Raw genomic sequence first — 14,884 nt, forward strand, 5'->3', positions numbered from 1 at the left:
AACAGTTTCGAGCCAGGACTGGTTGGCCAGACCGCAAATGGAATTTTTTTACAAGTCCAGCACTGGGATTGGAATTGGGATGGATGCGATTCGTACTGGGACTGCAGGAAATGAAGTGAAAAAGTAAAAATACATAACATGCGGCCAGAAAAGTCCTGCAAGTCAGTCAGCTTCAGAGCCCCGTCCTTATCCGTGTGCCCATACGTGTCCCGGCTCGAATTCGCTCTCATTCGTTCATTGTTGGCATGCCGAAATTTTAATAGCACACCAAATAAATAAACACAGCCTCGCACTGCCAGTGGAAATTGTTGCAACTGCAAAGGCAGCAAGGAAACACAAACTAAATGCAGTCATGTGCTTCCGGTAATGAAAACTTTAGAACTTTTCTCTATGTTTTTGTTGGGCCTGCCAAAGGGTAACAAAAGAGTACAAAATTTAAGGGCATCGAAGAAATTATATCCTTTTAATTGGGACAATAAGGGATTAGCTATTAATAAGTAAGCTTAAATTGTTAAACATCTAAAGTACATTTCATTTATTTCCAAATAACCTTTATATAGCCTCATTAAGCCATCTATAATCGATCTAAGTTTTCAAAACGCATATGTAATACAAAGAAGTGATCGCAACAAAATCATTGTAATAAAGTAATTTAATTCGTTATCTCTAAAGTCATTTAAATTAAATACTTTATGCTAAATAAAGTGAAGTAGTCCTTAAAGGGCCCACAACAGATCTTTTTATATTATTTCTATTACCATCAAAGCTTGACAAACAATGACATATATAATATACCCGTTTAAAACTCAATGATTGACTTAAGGAAACTATGAAAATGCTAACGAAATTCGTCTTCTGTTTCCTTGCATTTTCCTTCCAAGTAAATGAGAAAAAATTCTTTTAAACGTGAAATGGCAGGCATTCAGCTAATAAACCTTTCAGTGAGCTAAGCTACACTTTTTCCACTCCGTGTTATGACTTTGCCAACGGTCAGAATTACAATTACAATGAACCAAGGGTTACGCTGAGGAAACAGTGAGGTTGCAGAGGAAGGGATATGCATTCCGGATGAGTTTTGTGAGGGAGTTTTGCCAAAAAAGAAAAGAAAGACTTATTCGTGTTCAGAGGACAATGCGCTTATTGAAATATTTATAGAAAAGAGTAAGCGTGCCGAGGTCTTTGAAATGATTTGATTTCCAGGGAAATTAATGTGAAGTTTGAATAGTCGCTTGGGCACTGAAAATGTAACAATGGCTTAGTCTGAAGATAAATCTCTCGTTTTTAGCTCAAAATCTGTTGAGTAGATGGTTAGTTATTTCAACCAACCATTCGTACCAACAATTTCTTTATTAACAATTTTCTCTTCAAATTTGACTTGACTGCCTAATTTAACCTTGAAATAAACCTCACTGACCCAAAGAGCATTTTGTGTTATTCATCTTTTGGCTAGATTATCCCTAGCTTAAATATTAAATTTATTTTGCCAAGCAACTTGAGCCGCATCTCATCCGGAGACTTCATTTGACATAAGTATCATTCATGTAAGTAAATAATTTGGCACTTTTATGTTCATTACTCGAGAAACATTTTAAGGAAACGAAAAAAGAAATCACAGAAAGCCAAGAGCTAGCAAAAATGGAAACCAATTTATTCTGCGGAACTAAATTGAAATAATTTTGGCAGCTGAAATATGTACGAAAATATTTTAATACCACAGAAATACACACATACACTCAGAGCGTTTCAGAGTCCTTGCAATAGAGCCGGGAATCCCATACTTGCCTGCGAATAAAAACAAGTTGGTAAGTGTGCAGATATCCCTGCTCCTGCTCTTCGTCCTGCTCCTGCTCCTGCTCCTGCTCCCAACCATCTGCAATGCTTCTGGCAAATGTGTTGGCCGTCCTTTCAGCCTCGTCCTGCGTGCCTTGGCTGGCATTGGGCCAAGGCTTGGTCATTTCTTCTTCCTTTTTATTGCATTGCCCAAAAAAAAAAAAGAAAAGGAAAATGCAGCTAAAGCGTCGGAAAGGCAAACAAACAAGCGGCAGACAAGGAGTACATATTAAATTTGTCATTTTAGCGCAAGGACCGCCTTTTTTATCTACAAAGACCTACAAGTCAAAGTTCGTCCGTCTCATGGAATTGTTGTTCTAGTGCAAATTTAAAACCACATTTCGGCTGGGAAATCAATTTAAATTGCTTTTAAGAAAGTTGAAGAAAGCATTTAAGAAAAGCAGAGGAAACTTTAATCGTTGCACTTTTTAAATGTTCATAAGCAATATTGTTAGAATGGGAACTATTTGATTTTCTGTCAAACAAATTATTTATAAAGACCCGCATTTAAATATTTAAAGCTTAAGAACAATCACTGTTAGTGTATGGTACTTAGAGATAGTTAAATATACAATATATTATACGTAATAGTTCTAAACAGCTCTTTGGCAACTCAAATATAATTATAGAATAATTTCTCTATAACTATGTATTTTATTTCTTAGCAATAGTGGGACTGCAGTACTTCCTTTGGCAAATTCTTAACTTTACTTGAAATAAACGAACTTAAAAACTTTATAAAACTTTCAAGATTTCATTTTTGCCTTACAATTCAATTCTCTCAATTATCCCATTACCACTTCATTTAAATCCAATCGATTTACTCACTACCCCGGTCGACCAGGTCAGCCGCAAATCAAATATGTGATGGCATTGTTTCGGAAGTGCACTCTCGCACAGGTGTTAAGCTTCTTACATCCGCCAGCCCAGGACCTTTAAACATATCAAAATCAATTTGCGATCCGACTAAGAGAACTGCAACGGCAACCACCTCCGAATTGATAAGTAAATGCGGCAACAATTGCGGATGGGAGCAAATTGTATGGTCATAATGGTGTTACATGGTTTAATTTGTATTGCAATTGCGGCTATTGTGTTCTGGTTATCTCTCTCTATTTCGAGACTCCTTCCTTCCACATGCCAGGCGAGTTTCCTTCGACATGTCGAGTCCTGCAAACAGGATAATGCAAAGGTTAAAATGCAGGCGAAAACCAAATACATAAATAAGCAAACTGGGCGTTGCCCAAGCAAAGATATTTCAATTGTGTGAATTGCACATTTCAATTAAAATATTCATAGTTGCAGCCAACCGAAATAATATCAATATAAAATGAAAATACACAACAAGAATATCACATTTCAATATCACTTTTTGTCCTTAATAAATTGTTTAATTATATGAATTATAATATATTACATGTTGGAATATACCAACTCGGTCTAAAAATAATCTACTTAAACAGTTCAGACATTAATTGTGTTTAATTAAATTTGAAAATATTTTTTTCCGTGCTTTTTGTTGCACAGGATTTTGCGCCATTTCCATTCCAGCTGTGCTTGCATTCATTAGTAATATTTACATTTCTCTTATAGATTTAGCATATTATGCGTTGCTATGAATTCACAAGTAAGAGTGTCACTGCAGTAAAATCTGACATCCGACAAGTGCAGGTTGGTTTAACTATAAAAATAAATGAAGTACAAATTAATACTGGGAATATATTTTATACATGTTTTAGCTGTTTTAATTCTGCCTTTGTTATTTGTTAAATATCTTAATTAAGACCGCAAAGCTTTGCTGAACATTTCAACCGAATATTCCAAGTTTAAATAATAATAAAATAGTTTTGCGCAAAAGAAAGAAGCTAATATAGTGGTTTAACTCTGACACGGATTCTTTAATAACAAGATGCATAACGACAATAGACTTTAAATAACCAAGAAACTTTTCGGTTAATAAAGAAAACTTTCTTCTCTCCATTTGAAAACTATGTTGAATACAAAAAATAGCATGGCGTAACTGATCTAGTTGTTAAAAGGTCTTTGCTCCGGTTTGGGAGCGAAAACATTATAAACTTGCAACTTAGCTATAAGCTACCAAGTGGTAACAGCTTAGATTATCTAAATAAAATAATAATAAAGAATAAAATAAAAATAATACAAATCTCAATATAGATTTAGTCGCAGTCCAAAGTGTTTTTCCCAATGTTTTTAACCGATGCATTTTGCGAGTTCGGGAAACAGTAGCCGAGCTTTTTCTTTGCCGTGGACTAAAAGGTGAGCAAATATTGTCGGTGGATAAACGGCGACCAGTTGATCAAGAGATTACCTATCTTGACGGGCTGTCGGCTGGAACTACAAGCTGCTGCAATAAGATAAGGGCTTTTGGTTACAGAAACCCCAGATCTGTTGGGTTAGTCTACGCCAAAGTGTTTCGCGCGATGTATCGGCTGCTAGTTAGTCTCCTGCTGCTGTTCAGGGTCGAGTGCCTGGAGATGAGCTACTGCAACCACACCGAGGTGACCCTGCTCCGGGACACGGAGCTCTTGACCACACTTTCGCTGAGGAACTGCACCCTCTCGCACCTGGAGAATGCCTTCTTTGTGCGTTTCGGTCATCTTCTTAAGCTGGAGTTGCAGTATAGCGGACTGAGTGATCTGGGAGACTTTTCTTTGAATGGACTGGCCAGATTGCAGTCCCTCTCTCTGAGCCACAACAATCTGAGCGCCCTAAGGTCCTGGTCTAGTGAACCCTTGGGGGCTCTTACCTCTCTGGATCTGAGTTACAATGCTTTCAGGCGACTAAGGTCCCAAAGTTTCGAGCTATTTCCCCAACTGCAGCTCCTTGACCTGGGCTCCAATGAGATCTCTCAGATAGATGAGGAGACCTTTCAAGGTTTATCCCACTTGAAGCATCTGCACTTGAATGGAAATCTACTGCAGACCATCGACAGCAGCTTCTTTTTGGGTCTACACCGCCTTGCAAGTCTGTCCCTTCAGCGTAATCTAATAGAGAGCATAGAAATGGACGCATTCGAGACCAATACACACCTGCGAAGCCTTCGTCTGGATGAAAATCTTCTCACAAGCCTTCTATTTCTCAGCCAGCGAGGTCTGGCACGTCTCGTTCACCTGAATCTGTCGAATAACCAAGTGAAGAGCTTGGAACCACAGGGATTTTCAAAGAACTTTGAACTCCAGAGCCTGGACTTGAGCTACAATCAATTGATAAATCTTACAAAGGAAGCCTTATCGGGCCTGGACTCATTGGAGGTGAGATTCGCCAATTACAAATACTTTACAATAGCTTAATCTTACTTGCAATACTTTGCTTTATACTTAAAAGCTTATATATATTCCTTATACCTTGTAAAGATCTTCTTTGCATACTTGTCAATCTATCTTATAAGTATTATAAAGACCATTCCCAACTGATATAATATAATAATATATATATGCTTGATATAATATATATATATATAAATAAATGATATAATTTATACCTTTTCCTATTTAACTAAACTTTCTTTTTCGTATGTTACTAGAGTAACAGCGTCTTAACATCAGCCACAATTCTATAGAAGTTGTGGATACAGACAGTCTGGAGGCGCTCGTCAGTCTTCTGCAAATAGACGTGAGCTTTAATCAACTGACAACGCTCCCAGAGACATTGTTCAATGCCAACACTCAGCTGGAGGAGATTATGTTTGGTAACAACCTAATCGGACATCTGTCGTCACTCGTCTTAGCCCGGCAAAGTCACTTGCGGTACATTCAGTTTACCGGAAATGCACTTCATGATGCAGTCTTCCTGCAACGGCTGCCTGCATCCTTGAACCGCCTCTCTCTCTATGTGGATCTTAGTTCAAATCGCCTGAGATCGATTGATCTGACCAGTTCTGCGTCAGCTGAAATATTTGAATTTGGCGGACAATAGCTTCAATTGTGCCTGGTTGATCGAAAACTTGGTGAGGGAGCTGCCCAGCTCCGTGAACTTTGCTCGTCCTTGGTCCGTGCTGAATGGTTGGAGGGATGACTTTAACAACATCAAGGGAGTGGACTGCGCTGAAGGAGAAACCAATCGTTCGATTATATTACTGAATGCCTCTGAGGTTTCTCTGTACAAGACCAGCAAATGTGAATGCGAAGTAAGTATCGCCAAAAAGCTTAGAAATTATAGGTAATTCATAGGATTTCGGTTGTAGCAAACTTATGACGAGACGAATCCTTCGCCGCCTCCTCTTACCTGGCCAAAGATACCCACGGATCGATTTGATTCACGATCGGTGATCATTTGGATGTTGGTGGCCATTGCCTTGGCTTTTGCAGGACTTCGTTGGTTGCGACGTTTTGTCGATCGAAATGAAAGCAGGAAAGGAGGGATGAAGGCGCTGAATAATATGGTTTTTTAAGGATTTAAATATTTGTGCACTTTTCAGGTCAAGTCCTGACACCTTTCTTTGGTAGTCAAAATGTACTTCAGTGAGACAAAACTAAGACACTCGATATGTCATTGAGTTTACAGAGCTGTTCGAAACCGAAAAATAAAAATATAATACTTTTACTATATACAAAATAATATAACTAACTAATTATCTTCAATATTTATAAATATTCAATCAAATATACTAAAAGATTTTACACACAAACAGATTATAAATGCTTTTTAAAGTGTATAGTAAAGTATATAGTAAAATCTCCAACGATATTATGAAGTTAATATTTAAACAAATATTTTTAGATTAAGAATTAAAACTACTAAAACAAATTACACAGTAAACAAAATATATAAATATTTTATATAATTACATAGCTTGGCTTAATTCGTTATCAAGAAGTGAATTGTTTATTTCAGTACATCTACAAAGTTGAATGGCAGCCCATAAAAAACTCATAAAAATGCGACAATATATCAATATATATTTTATGAATATATTTATATTATATTTTGGTGATTAATTTTAAATAATAACAAGAAAGGAAGCTAACTTCGGCACGCCGAAGTTTATATACCCTTGCAGATAGAACTTCTATGAATAAAAAACCATACAATACAAATTATATATCTTTATGTTAAAAAACAATCAAGTAATACCTGCTTTCATTTCATTCACCTATACATATTATATTTGCAGTTTTACATTCACTGATTTGCCTTTTTCCTCCACATCAAACGATCGTTTGTATGGCACCTATATGATATAGTCGTCCGATTTTAATGAAATTTACCACAAAATTTAAGACTTAAATTAAATGCCTATACCTAAAATTTGATGAAAATCAGTTGAAAACTGAAAAGGTTATAAATTTAATTGTATTAATTTCTCGATCGTTCCTATGGGAGCTATATGATATAGTAGTCCGATTTTCATTAAATTTTATGCAAAATTGTAGAGTATAGTAAAATGGCTGTATCTCAAATTTGATCCAATTCTATTGAAAACTGAAAAAGTTAAAAATTTTTTTGTAAAAATTTTCCGATCATTCCTATGGCAGCTATATGATATAGTCGTCCGATCCGGCCCGTTCCGACATATATACGAGTGAGAGTAAATAGAAGGCTAACTACAAAGTTTCATTCAGATAGCTTCAAAACTGAGAGACTAGTTTGCGTAGAAACGGACAGACGGACAGACGGACAGAAGGACAGACGGACAGACGGACAGACGGACAGACGGACATGGCTAGATCGACTCGGCTGTTGATCCTGATCAAGAATATATATACTTTATATAGTCGGAGGTGCCTCCTTCACTGCGTTGCAAACTTCTGACTGAAATTATAATACCCTGCAAGGGTATAAAAAGTGTAAAGATTAAAAAACTCGGAATACAAGCCAAAACGAACAGTTTACATATGAGATTGTTACCTGTAAAGCCGTTCTATGACTTTGGCATATTTGGTATGAACAATATTTCTCCTGATCTTGAGCGTCGGACCCAGTTCGCCGGTGGCCAGGGAGAATTCGTGGGGAATCAGGGCGAACTTCTGCACTCGTTGTGCATTGGAGATGGCATGTTTGTTAGCTCTCTTAATACCTTCCTCGAGAGCTTCTAGGAGTTTGGGTTCGGCGGTGATGTCCAAGGCAGCCGATACAACTGCAGCATCGTTGTTGAGCTGCAAGTCAGCCGGAATATTGAGAAGACTGGAGAGACGGGTCTCGTGAATGTCCAGATCTCGAAGCCACTCTACCGTTTCTTCACGCAGTGCATCCAGAGGAGTTCCCGTCTTGGCATCAGACTTTGTCTTCAAGGATAACAACACTGTCAGATACTTGCGATGGTCACCGATCAGAAGGACATTGCTCACGCAGGGCAGCTCCTTCTTTATCAACTCCTCGATATGCACCGGAGGGATATTTTCCCCTCCTGCGGTAATGATGAGCTCCTTGAGTCTACCAGAGATTACGAGATTTCCTTTGGGATCCATGTACCCCAAGTCACCAGAATGCAACCAACCATCCTCCTTGATTGCTTCTTCGGTCTTCTCCTGCAGTCCTAGGTAACCCATAAATATACTACGACCTCGCATCAAAATCTCCCCTTGGCCATTGCTATCCGGTTCATGGATCATCACTCCCATTCCCTTGACGGGAGGACCCGCACTGTATAAGTTAGTTATTCGATTACTGACATTCAAAGTGATAATACCGCCGCTCTCCGACATCCCATAGCACTCGCCCAGAGGCATATCCAGGCCCAGAAAGAACTGCTTCATCTCGGCAGAGATGGGAGCTCCGCCTGTCAGGAAAAAGCGACTCTTGTCCAAGCCAATTATCTCTCGAATGCGTTTTACCAGTCGAGACGCCAGCCAGTATTTAACACTCTGACCAAGAGACGGGGTTTTGCTAAAAATAATAAGGTCAATAAGTTAAAGTCACAATATAAAGTAGGAAATGTTTCAGCAAACTTAAGCACTTAAAAACTAAGGATAAGGAAAAACTTAAGTAAAAGAAACTTTAGGTAATTAAATTTGTAAAAAATAACCTTTCCAATGACTTAAAAATTACGTACAGATTGACCATGAAACAACAAATTTGAAATAATTTTAGACCAAAGAACAGTGGGTCACAAATTAGGCCATAAACAAACTAACACATATCATTATGAACATTATAAACAAAAACTTATTAAGCACTATTGCCTAGTCTTAGTCCTTTGTAAGTGACCAAACATTTCCAATTACAAGTTAGGAGGAAAAGTATCTAAAAACTACACTATCATATTTTTGAACATTTTAAAAACAATTGTTAGCTCAAATTTACGTTTCGCTCAACTCACCCCTTAAACAATGTGTTCCTATATTCAGCTACCGAAGCTCGAGCATGGACCAAAAGCATCCTGGAGACAGGGTTAGCTTTCGCCTCCGCAACCACCAGTTGCTCCTGGATCTTCTCGAAGACTCGTGGAACTCCAAACATCGTTGTTGGCCTCGTCCTTCGGAAGGTTTTGATCAAGGTTCCCTTGAGAGCGTTTTTATCAGCGAATGTCACGCATCCGGCGGAAATTAGACCGGAAAACAAATCAAGAATCTGAGCAGCCACATGGCTTAGAGGTAAATAGCACACAAAACGCTCCGAACCGACGTTAAAGTTGCCCAGGAAAGCTGTTGTGGATTTTATTTCGTAGATAAGGTTGTCGTGACTGAGCATCACAGCCTTGGGAAGACCCACAGTGCCCGAAGTGAATATCAGCATGGCGCATTCATTGGGATAAACTCGACTCTCCCGGTCCTTCAGCTCCCCCTTGAGATCGTTGGAATAGTTTCTCTCCTGCAACTTCTGCCAACTGAAGTAGCCGGGTTCCTGATCCACAAAGTTCTCGGAAGGTCCGTGCAACTGGATCACAGCCTTCAGACGTGGAAGGCGGTCCTTGATCGCTCTCAACTTGGCCATTTGTTGGGCATCATCCACGATACACACGGTGGAGTCAGCAGTGGCCAGAACATGATAAACGGCCTCTGCGGAGTTGCTAGGATAGATTCCTGCCACAACTGCACCAGCTCTCAAGGCTGCGAACTCGGCAAAGAACCACTCTGGACAATTAAAGGCCAGGATGCCGACGGAACTCCGCTCCTCGAGGCCAACACTTAGGAGCATCAGAGCTGCCTGCTCCACTCGCTCCTGATACTCGCGGTATGTCAAAGTGGTCCATCCATCGACTCCGGCTCCTGGGGTTTCCCACACCAATGCAGGCAGACCCGGATGTTTTTCACACACTTCCGCGAAGAGTTGAGGAATGGTTTGCGGGACGATTCCCTGCGAGAAGGATCCTTGCTCATCCAGGCGCAATTTGACGGCCTCGTGAAGAGAGGTGCTGGTGTAGCGCGTGGCTGGCTTGAGCTCGTTCATTCTGAAGGCGATCGCGACGAATAAACCCGGCAAGGTCCAAAACAGAAGTACTTATTCGAAACTCGTATAACTATAGTTTTATAAGGTGAACGAGATCGAGGAGCTTTATTGTATAATAACTCTCGTTTTTATCTTCAAGTTTAATATACATTTTCAGAGTAAGTCTGCGCAAATGAATTTCAAATATAAAAACCATTAACTTCTTACCGGGTACTATCACGGAAAAGTATTCTCACCTGTAATTTGTAATTCTAATTTCTTTCCTATAGGGCTTACATACATATACTTTATCAATGTCAAGAGCATAGTAGCCTGTCTTTTAGTCTTTCTGAAATTTGTGTCTCAGTTTCGAGCTGTTTGAATAAATCTTTACAGATAGCCAGCCAGAGATATTATGTAAATGCAATAGAAACGATCGAAGAATTTTTCGAGATATGACCAATTTTGTTTAGTTGCTTCCTTTCATGGTATACTTTCTGTTGTTTTTCAACTGCAAACTCGAAGAGTATACAATCTTCGGCGTCCCAACTTTTAATTTTTTCCTATAATACCCAATTTTAAGGCAAGGTGGCAAAGGTTGGGAACACTTTTAGTTTTTATGCTACTGTTTTAATAGGCTGTCCAATGTGCCAATGTTTTGCAGTCGCTGTCTGAGAATCAAATCGAGTAGTTATTCTATCAGATAGTATTTGACTTTAGTCTTTCATTTCTTCGGGATCGTGATTGAAAAAAACTTCAACTTCAACTCTTTAACCTAAATCTAAATTTATTGTAGTTTAACAATTTTGTAACTAATGCTAAGATAAATTTATTATAAACATTACAAATTTAAAATGATTTTAGGTGATCAGCGTGTTAGCGATACAAAAAGTCAGAGTTATATAACGTGCGTCTCAAAATGTGATTTGCGATGTGATAATTTAAAACTTTTTAAATAAATTAGGCCCAGAGTTTCAGTTTAAACCCTCGAAGGACCGACTGCCAAAGTGTCTGAAAAAATTCCGTTTTAAAAAGAGAATCAAAGAATTCACTTTTAATAAAGCAAATTGATTTCCTACCTTCCTAAAAAATTTTCTGAAAATATTATTCACTCCTACTAAAAGTTCTTATTGCACCCTCAAGTTAATATATTAATGAGATATATTTAATAGAATTCCCCAACTAAATAATTATAAACCATGTATGATTTTATACAAAAATATATTAGAGTCACAATTTCTTAAAATTCTAATGATGATTACAAGGTAAGTCTAATCAAGTCGAAGAACTATCGGTGTAAGCGGGGTATTTCATCGATGATTTACCTGTAAAGCCGATCTATGACTTTGGCATATTTGGTATGAACAATATTCCTCCTGATTTTGAGCGTGGGACCCAATTCTCCGGTGGCCAGGGAGAATTCGTGGGGAATCAGGGCGAACTTCTGCACTCGTTGTGCATTGGAGATGGCATGTTTGTTAGCTCTCTTAATACCTTCCTCGAGAGCTTCTAGGAGTTTGGGTTCGGCGGTTATGTCCAAGGCAGCCGACACAACTGCAGAATCGTTGGTGAGTTGTAAGTCAGCCGGAATATTGAGAAGACTGGAGAGACGGGTCTCGTGAATGTCCAGATCTCGAAGCCACTCTACCGTTTCTTCACGCAGTGCATCCAGAGGAGTTCCCGTCTTGGCATCAGACTTTGTCTTCAAGGATAACAACACTGTCAGATACTTGCGATGGTCACCGATCAGAAGGACATTGCTCACGCAGGGCAGCTCCTTCTTTATCAACTCCTCGATATGCACCGGAGGGATATTTTCCCCTCCTGCGGTAATGATGAGCTCCTTGAGTCTACCAGAGATTACGAGATTTCCTTTGGGATCCATGTACCCCAAGTCACCAGAATGCAACCAACCATCCTCCTTGATTGCTTCTTCGGTCTTCTCCTGCAGTCCCAGGTAACCCATGAATATGCTACGGCCCCGCATCAAAATCTCCCCTTGGCCATTGCTATCCGGTTCATGGATCTTCAAAGTCAGTCCCTCGATCGAGGTGCCCGAGCTGTACAAGTTGGTGATATTGACGTTCAGAGTGATTGCACCGCCGCTCTCCGACATCCCATAGCACTCGCCCAGAGCAATGTCCAGGCCCAGGAAGAACTGCTTCATCTCGTCTGAGGTGGGAGCTCCCCCAGTCAAGAAAATACGGCAATTGTCCAGACCAATCATCTCGCGAATGGGCTTTATAATACGAGAGGCCAACCAATATTTTGTGCTTCCGTAAATCGAAGGTTTTTTGCTGAAAATGAAAATAAAATATATTAGTTAGTTTTTCTTTAATTTTCTATTTCATATCAAATCTATCGATATTACTTAAAAGGGAAATATCTTAAAAATGTAAATGTTTAAATCAAAATTATATAGTCTTGGTCAAATAAAAATAATAATTTCATAAGTAAAAGGGCTCTTGAAACTATTATAACAAAAGAACTCTAAAGGTTCTATAAATCACGTACGAATTAATTCACGTTCTTGAAGTGGCTTCAAGTTTAAATGTAAAGAAAGACTTGTTTCTAATGTTTGATACTCAAATTCTATCTTAGTAAGTTTTAGTTTTTGGATTTTTCAGTGATGATACTGATTTTTAAATTCCGTCCTGGGTAAAAGTGTTAAACTTTTAATCGTAGGTACAGTAATTCCCAACTGTGATTTATAGTTCTAACTTTAAAAATCACAGCTAAATAATCGTGTAATCTTGTTTCTCATTTCACTTTTTTGGGTTCTATCAACTTACCCCTCAATTAATGTGGTCTGCTGTTCCGCCACCGCAGCCCGAGCCTGGGCCAAGAGCAGTCTGGAGAATGGCTTTGCCTTAGCCTCCGCGGCCACCAGTCGCTCCTGCAACTTCTCGAAGACTCGTGGCACTCCGAACATCTTCGTTGGTCTCGCCTTACGAAAGGTCTTTATCAAGGTGCCCTTAAGGGCGTCCTTATCTGCAAATGTCACGCATCCGGCATGGGATAGTCCCAAAAAAATATCAAAGATCTGGGCTGCTACATGGCTCAACGGCAGATAGCTGACAAAACTCTCTTTTCCGAGTTGAACATCCTTTAGACAAGCCGCTGCGGACTTGGTGTCAAAGATAATGTTGTCATGGGTAAGCATCACAGCCTTGGGCAGACCCACTGTGCCCGAAGTGAATATGAGCATGGCACACTCGTTGGCATAGACTCGACTCTCGCGGTCCTTCAGCTCCTCCTTGAGATCGTTGGAATAGTTTCTCTCCTGCAACTTCTGCCAACTAAAGTAGCCGGGCTCCTGATCCACAAAGTTCTCGAAAGGTCCGTGCAGCTGGATCACAGCCTGTAGACGAGGAAGGCGGTCCTTGATCGCTCTCAGCTTGGCCATCTGCTGGGCATCATCCACGATACACACGGTGGACTCTCCGGTGGCCAGGACGTGATAAACGGCCTCTGCCGAGTTGCTAGGATAGATTCCTGCCACAACTGCACCAGCTCTCAAGGCTGCGAACTCGGCAAAGAACCACTCTGGACAATTGAAGGCCAGGATGCCCACGGAACTCCGCTCCTCGAGGCCAACACTGAGGAGCATCAGAGCTGCCTGCTCCACTCGCTCCTGATACTTGCGGTATGTCAAAGTGGTCCATCCATCGACTCCGGCTCCTGGGGTTTCCCACACCAAGGCAGGAAGGTCAGGATGCTTTTCACACACTTCCGCGAAGAATTGCGGAATGGTCTGTGGAACGATGCCCTGCGAGAAGGATCCTGGCTCGTCCAGGCGCAATTTGACGGCCTCGTGAAGAGAGGTGCTGGTGTAGCGCGTGGCTGGCTTGAGCTCGTTCATTCTGAAGGCGATCGCGACGAATAAACCCGGCAAGGTCCGGAGCACGGGTATTTATGCCATCGCCACCAGACGCTGATAAGACCAAAGTGGGAATATGTAGCAGGCTGGGATGTTGAGTCTGATGCATGATACGCACTGTGGCACAGCCACGTCTCTAGTCACACAAATCTAAGGAACCTTTGGACCTAGACCAGGGGAATCTGTAGTATGCTCGGAAGTATTCGATGGAATTAGGTAGACGGGAGGTGTATATATATATACAGATCTTTTTAATACATATTTAAATTACTTTATCCAATGTAAGCAGCATGACAAAGATCAAACCGAATGACTAAGCACTTTATATATGTGAAAATGGGGTTTTTATACCTTTCATAAAATTAAAATTGTAATTCTGAAAACATTAAAAATTGTGAGACGTAGAAGTATGGTAAAAAACACGAAAGGCTTGAATAATAATAATATAATAATACTGATTTCTTAGACAATGATTTACATTATATAATAAATTATAAATATTTAAGCCTATTTTATAAGAAATATTCTTTTTGAGACATAAGTGCCGTTAAAAAATATAAAATCCACAGTGCCTGGATCTTTGACAATTAATCGCAGGTCGGACCCCGATTAGTCAAGACTTCTTGTTTGTCGTTAGGAATACATTTGCTGATCTTTACGCACGTGCGGCTATGTTCATCGGTGTTTTTTCGGGCTTTGACTGATAATATTTCATAATCATAAGTTAGGCCATGCCTCTTCCCTCTCAATTCTCCCTGCTAGGGAGCCCCTGAGACGGATGCCTTTAAAGATAATCCAAGGGTCGTGAACTCACAAATTTTGTGGCGGTCGTTGTGCGATAGTAAC

General features: G+C 39.9%; 3 protein-coding genes across 3 annotated transcripts; 1 reads left to right on the top strand and 2 right to left on the bottom strand.

The window, feature by feature from the left end:
* The first annotated feature begins 4,254 nt into the window (after window positions 1-4,254).
* Window positions 4,255-6,637, top strand: LOC110186125 (uncharacterized). Its single transcript, XM_020955175.2, is given in 4 exon segments — window positions 4,255-5,102; window positions 5,383-5,727; window positions 5,729-5,977; window positions 6,035-6,637. Coding segments are annotated over 4 exon segments (1,632 nt in total). The 5' UTR covers window positions 4,255-4,271; the 3' UTR covers window positions 6,242-6,637.
* A 1,057-nt stretch (window positions 6,638-7,694) lies between these two features.
* LOC110186120 (long-chain-fatty-acid--CoA ligase heimdall) lies at window positions 7,695-10,179 on the bottom strand. The gene is made up of 2 exons (XM_020955170.2): window positions 9,110-10,179; window positions 7,695-8,676 (listed from the first exon to the last, which is right to left on the bottom strand). The coding sequence occupies exons 1-2, from the start codon at window positions 10,177-10,179 to the stop codon at window positions 7,695-7,697; spliced, it is 2,052 nt and encodes a 683-aa protein (XP_020810829.2).
* Window positions 10,180-11,360: 1,181 nt separating this feature from the next.
* Window positions 11,361-14,049, bottom strand: LOC110186118 (long-chain-fatty-acid--CoA ligase heimdall). Its single transcript, XM_020955167.2, has 2 exons — window positions 12,951-14,049; window positions 11,361-12,455 (listed from the first exon to the last, which is right to left on the bottom strand). Exons 1-2 carry the CDS (start codon window positions 14,018-14,020, stop codon window positions 11,480-11,482), a joined length of 2,046 nt encoding a protein of 681 aa, XP_020810826.2. The 5' UTR covers window positions 14,021-14,049; the 3' UTR covers window positions 11,361-11,479.
* Window positions 14,050-14,884: the final 835 nt, after the last annotated feature.

Source organism: Drosophila serrata, unplaced genomic scaffold, assembly GCF_035046125.1.
Source record: "Drosophila serrata isolate PLE 108 unplaced genomic scaffold, ASM3504612v1 contig_245, whole genome shotgun sequence".
Taxonomy (NCBI): Eukaryota; Metazoa; Arthropoda; class Insecta; order Diptera; family Drosophilidae; genus Drosophila; species Drosophila serrata.